This window comes from Candoia aspera, chromosome 1 (assembly GCF_035149785.1).
Source record: "Candoia aspera isolate rCanAsp1 chromosome 1, rCanAsp1.hap2, whole genome shotgun sequence".
Taxonomy (NCBI): domain Eukaryota; kingdom Metazoa; phylum Chordata; class Lepidosauria; order Squamata; family Boidae; genus Candoia; species Candoia aspera.
This window is the reverse complement of record NC_086153.1, coordinates 42,816,225-42,830,950: the sequence shown is the minus strand read 5'-3', so window position 1 is coordinate 42,830,950 and position 14,726 is coordinate 42,816,225. Positions and strand designations below refer to the sequence as shown.

The 14,726-nt window shown below is 36.4% G+C and overlaps 1 protein-coding gene across 1 annotated transcript in view; it reads left to right on the top strand.

Annotated features, from left to right (window-relative positions):
- PLEKHH2 (pleckstrin homology, MyTH4 and FERM domain containing H2) overlaps window positions 1–14,726 on the top strand; it is a 70,336-nt gene that overhangs the window by 21,093 nt on the left and 34,517 nt on the right. Inside the window, exons 3-10 of the mRNA XM_063302883.1 lie at window positions 2,152–2,301; window positions 2,953–3,036; window positions 3,957–4,038; window positions 4,811–4,993; window positions 6,772–7,739; window positions 11,655–11,730; window positions 12,188–12,282; window positions 13,211–13,352. Of these exons, the coding sequence (XP_063158953.1) occupies window positions 2,152–2,301; window positions 2,953–3,036; window positions 3,957–4,038; window positions 4,811–4,993; window positions 6,772–7,739; window positions 11,655–11,730; window positions 12,188–12,282; window positions 13,211–13,352 (1,780 nt within the window). The remainder of the gene's footprint in view (window positions 1–2,151; window positions 2,302–2,952; window positions 3,037–3,956; window positions 4,039–4,810; window positions 4,994–6,771; window positions 7,740–11,654; window positions 11,731–12,187; window positions 12,283–13,210; window positions 13,353–14,726) is intronic.

Below are 14,726 nucleotides of genomic sequence, written 5' to 3'. Positions count from 1 at the left end.
TATCTTTGTTTGAATACAGATAGAAGGTCCAGGCTATAACAGATTATCTTATTATTAATAGCATACCGAAATTATGGGATAAATACAGAAGTCCAGATTTATTGCCCCTAGCTTCAATACTAAATATTCATTTTCATGAAGGCAAATAGACAAAACATTGATCAGTGGTGAGATGATAATTGATAGAAATTGCAAGGTTTAACTTTAACAAAACAAAGACAAAATTTTGTAAGACCTTTTCCCTGGAATGGTCAGAGACACTTCACTGGTTTTGCTTTCTTTTCATATAAGTAGTATCATTTAAAAACAAGGTGAACACTCAGACTGGATTTGAAAAGCTTGTAACGTAAAATTCAGAATATCTGATGGAGCTTTTGTATAGGTTATGATTGAAATATGATTCAGAAACTGAACATAGCTAGGGGCATATGCAGGGCAGCAGTCATCAGCATCCAAATGGCAAACATGACTAAGTTGATCAAAACACTGCCCCTTTTAAAATTTTATTTTATTTTAACAGATATTTAAGAATTAAAGAAATAAAAATGTAATAGCAAATAGATTTACATTCTATATAAAACTGAATATGAATTTTCAAAGTAACATTAGATTAGTAGTGCATATAAAGGTGTGCTTATATCAATTTGGCACTTTGAAACCATTATCAAAATCAAATCAATAAATCAATAATTAGCAAAAGCAGACAATATATTAAGAACTATCAATCAGAATAAACTATTATTAGGAATTTTTAACCAATCTGAGAAAACCTTTCTTTACTATAACAAATCAGGCAAAATCTAATATTTTATATTTATAGTTGTGTTAAGCCTTATATAAGAAGATACGGTACCAGTCTATGTGCAGAATTATCATCCAAAAATGATATTCGCATCAAATTAAATTCAGTTCAGAGTTGCTTTTTAAATATGAAGTTGTTTTTGACATTGATGCATACAGTTTATATTATATTAAAGCAATTACTATAAAAAAAAACTGTTATTTATTTATTTATTTTCTATCCCACCTTTATTATTTTTATAAATAACTCAAGGCAGGGAACATAACTAATACTCCTTCCTCCTCCTATTTTGCCCATAACAGCAACCCTGTGAGGTGAGTTGGGCTGAGAGAGAGTGGCTGGCCCAAGGTCACCCAGATGGCTTTCATGCTTAAGGCAGGACTAGAACTCTCAGCCTCCTGGTTTCTAGCCTGTTGCCTTAACCACTAGACCAAACTGGCTCCTGCAGATAGTTAAAACTGTAAAAAGCAGCTTAAATTTGAAAATACAGGATAGAAAGCCAATAATGCAGAACGTCAGTAGCAAAACAATTCATAAGAACACAAATTTAACCAAACGCCTAGCTGAACGGAGAATTTTTAAGTATCCTAAGAAGTTTGTGTGCACCAAGAGCTTTTAAGACTTGGCACCCACAGGTAGAAAATGCAACAAATGAGTTTCTTTATCGAGATCTCTTTCTCTTGTGTCACCAGATGACAAATGTGGCACTTTTAAAAGAATATCCCACTAGATCTTAATACCTGGGTAAGTATGTAAAAGAAAAGGTATTCTGTTAGACATCAGTACAGGGTTTTGTAATTGCAATTTTGTAATTGCAAATGCATTTATTTTAGCTTGGTAGCCCACAGATAATACAATTTAATATGAAATCATTTTGACAGTGGACATTTCCTGACTATTTCTAATCTTATAGTACAACTTCCTGCCCAAAACAGCCCTTGAAGTTTAAGTGATCCTCTGAAGCAGCATATAACAAACCCAAGGGAAGCAGGAGGATGGAGAGAGAACGAGGATTTTTTGAGGTTCCCTTGTATAAGCAGAAGATCTCTCTAGATCCAAGCCAGTGTCTTTACTGCAATTTGTTTGTCATTAAATCTTGGTTGTTTGAACTATAGGGCTGAACAATTGTCCTTGAAGTTCAGCTGAGAATAACTGATACTTTCATGTGAAAGAAACAAGCATACTAGCAGATTGCTAGAGATCTTGGTAAACTAGGGTTAGGATTGCCTGGGAAATGCATATATGCTTTAACTAATCTCAGAGCAATAAAGCATCACAACATTCTGAATCATGCATTTAATTTTGGCGTTTTACACACTTTGTGTACACAGCTGTGTTTTAATTTCTAGGTGCAGATTATGGAGGAGAAACTAAAAGCGGCTAATGTCCAAACCAGTGAGTCAGAGACACGCTTATATAAGAGATGTCAAGATCTGGAGATCCTGGCTCAAGAGAAAGATGATGCTATACAGAACCTGGAACAACAGCTTGTAGAGCAGGTTGGGAAAATAATGTTTTTCGTACTCAGTTATGCATATGTATATTAGCATGTACAAGAGATAAAGAGGGGAAGGAGGGGCTTACAAAAAAGTCATATCCCTAGCTTTTTGTACAGCAAAACTCTTGTTGGGTAAAAAAACGAGATTCTATAAAGTTACCTATTAATATCATAGCAAATCTTGGTAAGAAGTGTAAATTTGTTACATACAGCATACAGCCATTTGTCTGGAAAGGTATGAAGAAAACCTGGACAAGAGACTGGACTAGAAAATCTTTCCAACTCCATGATACTATAATTAAGCAAGCTGTTTAAAATGATGAAGACAGCACTTTTGAAGAGGTCATTCAATGAAGATCAGCCGATCAGTAGCAACAGTTTCTACTGCAGTTTTTATTAATTGTTTTATTAGTACTACTTATGGTTTTTAACTTCTTATGATATGTACGAATTTTATGACAGTTTTACTGCATTTATTGTAAGCTGCCTAGAGTCGCAAAAAGAGGCAGCATACAAATAATCACTAATTAATCAATAAAGCTTAAGTGCAGTCCTTGGCCTGAAAAAGATTGCACCTTCTGTTTTAGGTGAATAAAGTGCATTGTTATGGACAAGAATGCAAATTACACAAAAGCCCATCTTCTTGTTTCAGAAGCAAATCAGAATACAAGAGGCTAAAATTATAGAAGAAAAAGCAGCTAAGATTAAGGAATGGGTGACTGTCAAGCTTCATGAGGTGAGTTCATAAGTAACAGTTCTTAAAGTCAGTGAAACTATTCTAGTATAAGAGTGATATGGAAACAGTGTGATCCCCATGTGCTGAACGATAACACTTAGCAGCCCCAGACAACATGGCCAACATACATACAGATTAGATTATATTTGAGCAGCAGAATTCTCAGCTTTGTCATTATAAAGGCACTAGATAAAATATCTAGGTAAGCTTTCTTTTTACAAACCAACAGTGCTGGTTTCATCAGCCTAAAATTCACAGATCCTTTGCTAACGAAGTGATACCTTAAAGCTCAGGACAAGTGAAATCCTTAATGAAGTAATTATATTATTTCATTAATATCTATTAGTGGATAATTGCCATTTCTATGTTATCTGGTCAATAATTTCTTTAAAAGATTTTATGGATTTATTCACAAGGCAGGCTGTAAATTCCTTCATGAAAAAAATGCCTTGCTTTGTAATATGCAGAGTTGACCATAATGAGGGTTTATTATCAGGTGAATTTTTTCTTTTCATTGTGTTTAAAAAGCATAATACATTTTCTTTTGTTTCTGTGAAACAAAAGATATTCTGATATTTACTCTATTTAAAAAAAATTATAATAGTCACAACATGTAAAAACTACTTAAAAATAGAAGAACTTTGAAATAGGACCTGAGGTTGAGTTCTATGGTCTTTCATTCATATTATTCCTAGATGTAGCAAAGATATTTGAGTTCAATATAATGTTCAACAATGCAATCATTTGTAAATACACTTAAAAGGAAGCCCAAAAGAGGTTGGTGAACTTGTTGCCAGGAAAATGGATGTGAGATTGGAAATAATACCATATGAGATGTAAGGAAAGTATAGTTTTCCTTCGGATGTAATCTTTTTCAATACCGTACTTATGAATGGGAGCTTTTATCTATATGTTTTCAGCTAGAAACAGAGAATCAGAACCTCCGCGTGATCAATCAAAACCAAACTGAAGAGATTAAGTTGTTGCAGACTAAATTACAAGGTAGGGGGTACAAATTCTCAAAACACAACTGTGTTCCGTAATTGAGGAACTTGGGGCTAACTCTCTGTGTATGTCTTTCTTGTAGGTTGTATCCAATGCTACAGCAGGCAGGAAAAAACAGTTGTGCCCAGAACCCTCTCCATAGTGTAGCCATCTATAATTTTGTACAGTTTTTGCTAAAGGGTGCAGGACTTTTGTAGAGGTCTAGAATATAGGATAATAAAAAATGAAAAGCTTTTTTGTTTTCATTTGAGATATTTACTGTGATTGGGTTTACTCCGTTGAGTTTTGTTTGCTTTAGGATTGATGAGTTATGTGATCCCAGTCACTGTGGTTTCTAAACTACAGATTATGGTGGTATGATGGGTGAACCCAACCTTTATTTCTGAATTATCTCTTTTTCCTAAAATATCTACAGCAAAGTGCAACATTAAAATATACTATTAAACCAGTATTAAACTGAAGAAGACACATAGTAATTAAACAGAAATACCATAAATGTAATGGTGTCTCCAGGTAGCCCTCAACCTATGACCATTCAGTGACCCTTCAAAGTTACAACAGTCATGTGATTACTGTGGGATTGCTGTCGCTAAGCGACCCGGTCACATGACATCATGCTTTATGATCGCATTGCTTAGCAACAGCAATTCCAGGCCCACTTGCCATTGTAAGCCAAAAACTACTTGTAATACCAAAATTTGTCACCTTTTAAAATAAATAATCTAATGTCATAATACATTACATGTATTATTAATTATTACTTGAACAGAGCTTCAAGGGAAGAAGTCTGTTTCTTCATCACAGAAACTTGGAGAAGGCCAGCGACTGAGCAGTTTGACTTTTGGATGCTTCTTAAACCGAGCAAGAAGTCCTCAGCAGGTTCCTAAACCTGAAGATACAAGCAGTTCTGCCTCAAAGCAAGTTGATCTTAGCGAAAGCAACAAAAATCTAGGTATTTCAAGTTCTAGAATGACCAGCGATTCAAGCTTAAGCAGGTGTTCTAAGAAGTAATTGCCATTGATTTAAATGGAACTTGCTTCCAAGAGAATTCCTACTTAAATTGCAGTCCTTAAACAATCCTAAATGCTTAGGATTTGAGTATGTAAAATACCCTTTTCTCCTGAATGAACCTTTCCTAATTCTACAAATCTCATTAGGGGTTTTCCTCTGATTATCCTATCTCTACAAAAGAATGTTAGTTCCCTTGGTTCCTAGGTGGATTGGTATGGGAAAAGTCTGATGTGCAGTACTTTATAAAAAGCAGGATTGCAAACTAGGTTATTATTTAATTAATATCCTACCATTCATTTGGTTGTTCAAGATAGCAATCACAGCACTCCAACCTTTTTTTCCCCACAACAAACCTATGAAATAGGCTGGGCTGAGAGAGAGTGACCAACCCTAGGTTACCAGTGAACCTATAGGGCTAAGAACCTGGGTGAACTAGAACCTGGGTCCCTTTGCTCTTAGTCCAACACTTTAATGGCTATACCACATTGGCTGTCTTAATATGCTCTTACTCTTATTGGATAAATTGGAAATACAACCAACTCTAGTAATAATTCTGATCTGGCTTCCTGTTTGTATCAATAGTACTGAAGAGTCTTATGTTGATGGAAGAAACAATCTCATGTTAATTTAATACTACTAAATAATTATATGGTCCCACAACATTGGGAAAATACCATATTTTGCAGCATTGTGCTGGTATAGTTCTCAATGTTCTCTAAGCAAGTAAGCGTATGCTGCAGACCTAGAAATGAATTTTAATTACCCAGCCATGTAAAACAATAGAATCAGTGTTACAATCAGTGTCCGTACTCCTGTTCAATCAGTTGGTCAATCAGCATTTAAAATATTGCATCTTCACTAGTTACTGATAAACTTTGTTCCAACATTCATTCTTAATGCAAACACACAAGATATTTTTTCCTTGCCAGGTATGACGTAATTAGATTACTCTGCACCATTTACCAAATGCTAGGTGTTTTTCTTGGATATAACAATATAAAGTTGTTTTTTAGTATTACAGTGAAAGCAGGCTAGTTTTCATATGCAGCAAATAAGGTAGCAGAGTGGATTGTACTACTTCACCTAGCAAGATAGAGTTTAGAACATTTTCCCCATTTAAAATAGTAACTGGGAAAAGGGTATACATCATCTGGGGAAAAATTCTGGCTTTTCGCATTCCACACTGTTTTTTACTTGCAGGTTGGTTTTGTTTTGGGGATATTTCTCTCTTTTAACCTAGAGGAGCATTAAACCTGGTGTCTTTACCTGTATTCTTATCTTCCCTGCTACTTCATCCTGCTGTAACTATAGGTAGCCATTTCGAAGATTGCCTCTGTCAACCCCCCCCCCCCCCCGTTTCAGGATGCTTAAAGATGAGGTTTTTGCTATGCAGTAACAATGCCTTGTTTATGGAACTTCAAAGGATGTGCCAAATAGTACACTTTTCCATTTGTAATCTTGCTCTGTTTTTCCTCCACTACTGTTTTCCTTTTTCTTACCACAGAAAATCAATTAAGAGGAGATGGAATATCTCTAATATCTTTTGATTACTAGTATCAGGTGACTTCTGTATAAAAGCACTCTTATATAATCCCATATGTTATTTTCATACACTGTTTATTATTTCCTTGTCTGAATACAAAATGGATTTTAAATTTTATTCTTTTTAGATGTTGATTACAATTTTATCCAATGTTGTTACTGTCTCCTGGTTTCCAGAGAATGAAATTCAGGAAACATCCCTTCCTGGCCAAACACATGGAAATAATAGAGGTCTGAAACCAGTACAACAAAACTCTTGCATACCTGAACAAGGGATGTCAGGAAAGTCGAAAGATATAGATAATAGTATATCAAAGAATTCTTGCATTACAGTAAGTGATTGGAGCTCTGATGAAGAAGGAAGCAAAGGAAGATCGAAATCCAGATGTGTATCTACATTTTCAAGTCACACATCTGAAGAAGGCACAGGGTACAGCAGAATTGGGAGTGAAATGTATTTGACAGCATCAGATGACAGTAGTTCCATGTTGGAAGAAGAAAGTTTTCAAGATCAGGGAAGCATACGTAAACTATATTCCTGGCAACAAGTGTCTTCGTGGAAAAATCAGAACCATCTAGTTGGAAAGAGCAACTTGGAATCATTCAGTGAAAATAAAAATCATGATAGCTTTTCAGATGAACTGAATAAGAGATTTCAATCCCACAGGCTAGATTATTCATCCTCTTCTAGTGAGGCAAATACTCCAAGTCCAATTTGGACCCCATCTTTGGTTCCAAAGCATCCATCACTGATGCTGGCAGCAAGCTTTCAGTCTGGCAAGCAGCTTGATTCTCCATCTAATCTGCCACCTCCCAAACTGAGGACTCCTAGTGCTTTTATTCTAAGTACAGCATTGGCCAAAAAACATTTTAGCCAGCCTTCCTTGTGTTCAGACAAATTGTTTGGCAGAAACAGAAATGCTATAAGCATGATACGTCCTTTTAAGCCTCAGGAAACAGACATTGATCAGGTAGATGGAGATGGCACAGAGGTTTTTGAGAAGTTGGAGATTAGTTGTAATGAGGAATCATTTACTTACGACTGCTGTGAAATGAAAGATATAGAAACCCTGGATTCAGGTGATCCAAGGAAGATGATGAACAGTAAGCCTCCTACTCCTCCGCTGCATAGATTCCCCTCTTGGGTAAGTGAAGTAGATATTATAATATTCCAGATTGTTCATTTAATTACAGATTATGTGGCTGTTCATTTTAAATGTGGACATACTATCATGGCAGATAATTTTTCCCACATAGGGTTTATTTTGAAAACATCAGTGGCAATTCTTCTCTATTAAAATTGACTCCAGTTAGCAGATGGCAGCATCTGCTAGACTTCGGCTATCTCAGAAAAGCTAAATAGGGTTCAACGTTTGTTTGTTTGTTTGTTTATTTATTTATTTATATATATATATTTCGAATTTCCATCACTGCCCATCTCCCCCAAAAAGGGGACTCTGGGCGGTTTACAATCAAAGTTAAAACACATAAATTACAACATAAACACTCTATAAAATCAAATAAATATGCAATAGAAAATATAAAATCCAGCAGCGAAGGTCTTGTTTGTTGGGGAGAGATCTATAATAGCCACCCCCAAGATCGACTGGTGCCTCTCCCACCCCAAGCGAGGTGGCAGAACCAGGTTTTTAGGTCTTCCGGAAGTCCGGGAGCGAATGGGCCTGTCTCAGCTCCGGGGGCAGAACGTTCCAAAGGGCGGGTGCCACTGCAGAGAAGGCCCGCCCCCTGGACCCCGCCAGGTGGAATTCCTTTATCGGCGGGGTTCGTAGCATGACTGGGTGGGGCGGGTCGATGTTATTTGGATGAGACGGTCCCTTAGGTAACCTGGCCCCATGCCATGTAGGGCTTTAAAGGTCACAACCAACACCTTGAATAGGACCCGGAAGCAAACTGGTACCCAGTGCAGCTCGCACAGCAGTGGTGTCACATGTGCCGATCTTGGGGCACCGATAACTGCTCACGCGGCCACATTCTGGACCAGTTGAAGCTTCCGGATACTCTTCAAGGGTAGCCCCATGTAGAGCGCATTGCAGTAGTCTATGTTGGAGATGACCAGGGCATGAGTGGCTGTTCGGAGGGCCTCTCAATCCAGGAGGGCTCCTGCCCTTTGGAACATCCTTCCCCCATAGGTGAGACAAGCCCCCTCGCTCCTGGACTTCCACAAAAAGCTAAAAATCTGGTTTTGCCATCATGCCTGGAGCAGGCTGGGGAACAGCTATTCATGGGGATGGCTAGTGCCTTAGGACGATCTTTTAAACTCACAGACTGAAACACAACTTTTAGCCATCTGGATTTTATTATATTTTATTATATTTTATATGTTTATTGTCTATGTATTATTGTATTTATATTGACATTGAATTTTAAATTTTGTTTCTGTAAGCCACCCAGAGTCCCTCCTTGGGGGGGGGGAATGGGCGGTAATAAAATTCGACAAATAAATAAATATAGTCAGGACAGCAGGGGCAGGAGATCAGAATTTGTCTGAGTTAAACTATTGCAGTTCTTTTTTAAAAACTAAAATCAAAGCAGAAGTCCTTAACAGTACGGTGACTCCACATGATGTTGGAATTCTTGTATAATTACTTATTTTACTTTAAAAGTTACATAGCTCCCTTCAAACTCAGGTTTTCTCAGGATGGCTAATAATGTATGGCAGAACTCAATCTGCCCTACTGTCTGGAGTCACATAAACTACATTCATTTTGGTTTTTTTATTATGAATTTTATTACGTTTGAAGAGAAAGATAAAAGCTACAAAAAACAAAAAACTACCAAAAAAAAGAGAAGAAAAACTAAAAAGGTGTGAAAACACAAAAGAAATTTTTTTCAACATTACAGAAAGATGTGACTTTCAACTTTTAACAGCAAGGATATAAAAAAAATTTCCATGATCAGTCTCTTACTCTATATTAAACCAAAATCACATTATTTCTATAAATCATTCCTGTTTAGCATATTATAAAAATCACTAAGTACAGTTACTCCTTGCCCTTATATTAAAACAAAGAAAAAAGAAATCATATAAACCTCCTAAACAACTCCCCCCCCAAAAATAACATTTAATTATTCCCTTCCTACTACTATTCTATACATTTCTGTCTACTATAATAAAAATCAAACTAAAAAACATATAAATTGTCTGCCACTATACTAAGTAATACAACAGTTTTAATAATCATAATCTTAATAAACCCAAAAAAGAAAAGCAATTCGAAACAATAACCTTAAATCAAATTCTTTTAATACCCTAATAATCTTAATCCATATCCTTAAAAACAAATAACAGCGGTCAAACCCTAAAAACGATCCAGATGAACATTCCTTAACCCCTATCCCACTTCAAAATAAACCAAAGCATATACAAATCTCCATGATGTGCACAGAGCTTTTCTCTTGGAAAAAATCAAACAACCCAACTGCCCCCCTCAGAAACTCCAACTTCAGAAAACCTCCCATACATAATGACCCTTTCTTTTTCATGGCATTTCACCAAAAAGTCAATTTTACTTATTGCTTGCAGATCCCTCTCTGTTAAATTTCTCCAACTTCATCAATCTTGATCCAGCATCTCAACAAAAATCCCAATCTCATTCTTAGAAGGAACATTTCTATCACTGTTGAATTACTCAGTTTCATCCACAACATCCCCAGCCAGATGACACATTTTAGAGGTCATATTTTCCGCAATGTCCTGAATGTCTTGTATAAAAACTTGATAGGAGTCAAAAAAGATGTGTTTAAAACCTTGATGGAAGTCAGAAAAAATCTGTTTAAAATCCTCCATGTCTCACGCAGTAGATTATGGAGCCCCATAGGAGCTTAACCAGCAAAAGTTGAAGACATGGAAAAGTTCCGAAGTATGTTTACACAAAATGAAAGTGAGATAAGCAGTTCCAAGGGAAAGTAGAAACAGAAAGCTGAAGGTTTAAATCAGCCAATTCAACGTGTAGGAAAATGCTAATACCTTCAAATTTAATACCAAAATGATAACAGGAAGACAGTTATTTACTCTCAATCCTCCTTTATATATGGGAGGAAAATGAATTCCAAAACTTAAAAAAGAATTTTTTGAAAAGTAATCCCCAAAATAACGATAAGCACCAAGAGAGCCAGCTTCTCCTGGCTGTAGAAAGCCTCTCTTAGGGTACGCATACTTAAAAATATATATAAATTGGGTGATTTAGAAATGGGGTGGCTGGTCTTAGTGTCCCTTTAAGGCTACAGCGCGGCTTAGAAAATGATGACATCCCCGCTTCCCAGCTGGGGCTTACCAGTTGAGCGCAAATGCTGTTTGCAATCTTCTGGCTGCAGGCAGCTGTCCGGAGGACAGATGGGGTGATTCCAGGTGTTTTCCTTTGTCCAGGGAACAGGGCTGCAACTAGGGTCTGTGTCACCCGGGGCAAACATGGATTCCGCACCCTTTTTGGCGCCCCCCCCAGTGCTCATTTTGGTGCCCCACCAGTGCAGCTTCCTGGGCACATGCCCCGGTTGCCCCCCGCTAGTTGCGGCCCTGCCAGAGAACACTCCAGGGCTTCAGGAAAACCAGCCCCAAAGAAATTGCTGCGTTGTCAGTTCCGCCTGCTAACAGCTGCTTAGCCCATCATGTCCCCGCTACATGAATTTTGGAAGATTGGTGGGAGCTAAAGACTCAAGTGATTGGCTAGTTTGGTGATTCTCCTTGGAATAGAAGTCACATATTTAGAAAGCATTATAAATAGCACAATTAGATAGGTATTGTGTGTAGATCACAATTTGTCACTTCATTCCTTAAACTTAAAAATGTTCATAAACAATAGCAACTGTTTTTAGAAAAAGTGGCTTTAATATTACTACCTAGAGATGCAAATATACATCTTTATGTTAATAAAATATGAAAACAATATCAGTTTTAGGTGGTATATTTCTTACATTAAAAATGATTGGTTAATTCTGCTTCAGCTGAGCTCAGTGGAAGAAGGCTTTAGGTATAATGTGAACATAAACTTAATGTTGCTGGAAACAATATAATCACTGTTTTGTTCTGTTTTGTTCATCAGGAAAACAGAATATATGCTGTAGCCAAGTCAGGTCTGTGCTTTTCTGAGGCTTTCAGTACGGACTCCTTCAATAAAAGTAAGTTATTAGAATAGTTATTTAAATTGAACTGCTTAGGCAAGTCCCTTCGAACACTGTAAGATTTCCTTTTGAATCATCATATTCAGGGAAGAAGAAACTTTACTTGACATGCTTTGGGATTTAAAGGTCTTGAAAGCATCTAAAGATGACTTCCAAAGAAAATTTTACTTTTTAATGGATTTATTCTAGCCAGCGTTAGGAAATCTGGTCTAATGGAGCATATTATTTCATATAGCATGAATTATTTCTACTATTTTTATTTGCTTTCTTTTTTACATAAACTTTTTGAATTTGAGTTTTCTGTCTGAAATAGGTATTTTTAATATGAAAGCTATAAACTAGAGTCTTATATAGGTTCTTGCCCAGATTTCCTTTTTGGCAAATTAACTTTTTTTTAATTAAAAAACAATACACCCAGCATTTTCAGAATTTATTTAAAAAAACTTTATTTCAGGTTCCTCTTCTTCAACTTCATATTCTCCATCAGGACTCTACACATCATTAATATATAAGAACATGACTACACCAGTCTATACCACTCTTAAAGGGGTAACCATTTCTTTACTATTATGCTTGGAGATATATTTTGTAGGTCCACTTTGAAAAATGTGTCTTCGTATGTTCTTCCCTTCCTTCCTTTCTAGTCCTGGAAAAGTAATTCTTGTTCCCTTGGAAGAGTAATAAAATAGCTATCTTAATAATAACCAGAATATGTTTCTGTTAAGCAAAGCTGATACATTTGAGTCGCAAGCACTTCTAGCTCTGAATTTCATTCTTCTCTGATCTAAAAACTACCTTGCAAGCCAACATATTGTTGCCTGCATTCCACCAACTTGGAGGTACCTGCAATGTACTGACACACAATCAGGATGCATGTTTTATTTAATATGCCAAATATGAAACCTGAAACAACAGTAGAATTTAATTTCAGAGCCAGAAACATTGACTGAAAGAATGGAAATGCAAAGAAGCTGATATTGGATACCAGTCTCCAATATTGTACTGAGGTGCAAAAAAACTTTATCTAGAAACACATGAATAGTAGCAAGGAGTTAATGTCTTTCCATGTGTCTTTTTGGACAGAGGTGAGAAGGAGCCAAGTTCCAGATGTTGACACACTGCACAATATTCTGTGACATGCCTTAATAATGTGGAACCAAATAGCATCCTGGCCTCCTGTATACCAATGAAAATACAACTCTCGGTGCAAATTTCTGTAGGCTATATCTAGCAAATATAATTAAGCCATGAAATAGATGAATATTTTTAATGGAGCAGCAAATCTAACCCTCTAACTATAAACTTATTTTAAAAAATAAGCTGTTAATGATCAAAAGTTATTTATATAACAATAGTCTGCTGTAAGCAATCTATTGTCTAAAAAACCCATATGAATACTGTATACATCGTTATAATGATCTCTTTTTTTGACTATTGCGCTTAGCAGTTTTAAATAATGGCTTGTTGGTTTTATCAGAAAGCAACACAAATCAGTAACAACCCATTCTTAGATGACTCCTCTGGGTCTGAAGAAGACAGTTCCCGATCCAGTTCACGGACATCTGAATCAGACTCTCGAAGCAGAAGTGGTCCTGGTAGCCCACGGGCTATGAAACGAGGTAGGCAGAATTTATAACAAAACAACTAATATAACCTTTAGGACAGATGAAGTTAAAATATTGCTATTATTGATAGAATACATTAAATAGGTAGTCAGACTTTTTTACAGGCTGAGAAAAGGAAAATTTCATTTAAAATACTATCTTACAAAATGAATTTTTAGTAACAACCTTGTGATGAAGGTTGGGCTGAAAGACTTCTTGACTGAGGAGGGGACTTGGTGCCAATTCAAAACGTTACTTAAAACACTGGGCTGACTTCTGAGTGCTTGATGAATATTTCTCTTTTTAGAAAATGACACTGTTACAAAACTGTCAAGGTATTTAGACTAATAAATCCTCAACGTGTCTTTAAAATGTGGGGGGGGGTATGGGGGTGTATATGTGTGTACTTTAAGCTTACGTTATCTCAAGTTGTCCATCTTAACTTTAAAAGTCCTGAACAGCTTACTCAGTGAAAACCTCTGCATATCAGACACTTTAGTAATTTGTCCCAACTCACAATACTGCTGTTCATAGGACAGATGTTGTGAATGCAGCCTCTCATGCTAGACATTCACAAGACTCCAGGCTGCTTGCCAGTTATAGAAACCACATTCTCATGAGGAAGAGATTCACTCTCTGCCACAAACACAGAGAGAGATCCCAGCCTCTCCCTCTATTCTGAGTCAAAGGCAAAGACAGAATTCAAAAAGAACCCAAGGAAGATGGGTCTTGGGATGGAACAAGCAGGGGGGTTAACATTCCCACAAACAGCCTCTAATTAAAGTTTGGATTTTCCAGGAATCTAAGGGAAGACCAAATAGATAAGCAGAGGAATTTTTGCATCAGAAAAATATTATCTCTATAAATATAGTTTAAAATGAAGAATTTCAGTTAGATTCTTGATTTAATTTTCTGTTATGCAAATCTAATATTTTTATTTTTCTGTATAAGTTCAGATATTGAATGTGTATTTCAGCCTTTCATTTGTCAGGAAGTTACTGTTTTTATTTATATTCTTCTGCTGATCTGTCACATTGTAACAACTTCCATCTCACAGAGAGAAAATATTCATTGGTAGCAGACCAACACCATCCTGTGGTCTGCCTGGAACCTGCATGTACTTTTGTAAATGTACTTAAAAATAAAATGTGCTTCATATTCTTTATTGTTTTTTTAAAAAACATAAATAAGTTTAATTTTGTTTATCTCTTGTGAGGGTCAGTTTACCAAGGGAGGGCTGAAACCTCTAGACACACATGTCTAAGGTACGTGACCAGGAAGTTGCATTATAGAAATTATTATTTTTTGTCCATTTTTACCTTTCAAGTGCCAGAAAGGAAGCAAGATCTGTCACACATGTTGGGGATAGGGGGAAGACTCCAGGAGGCT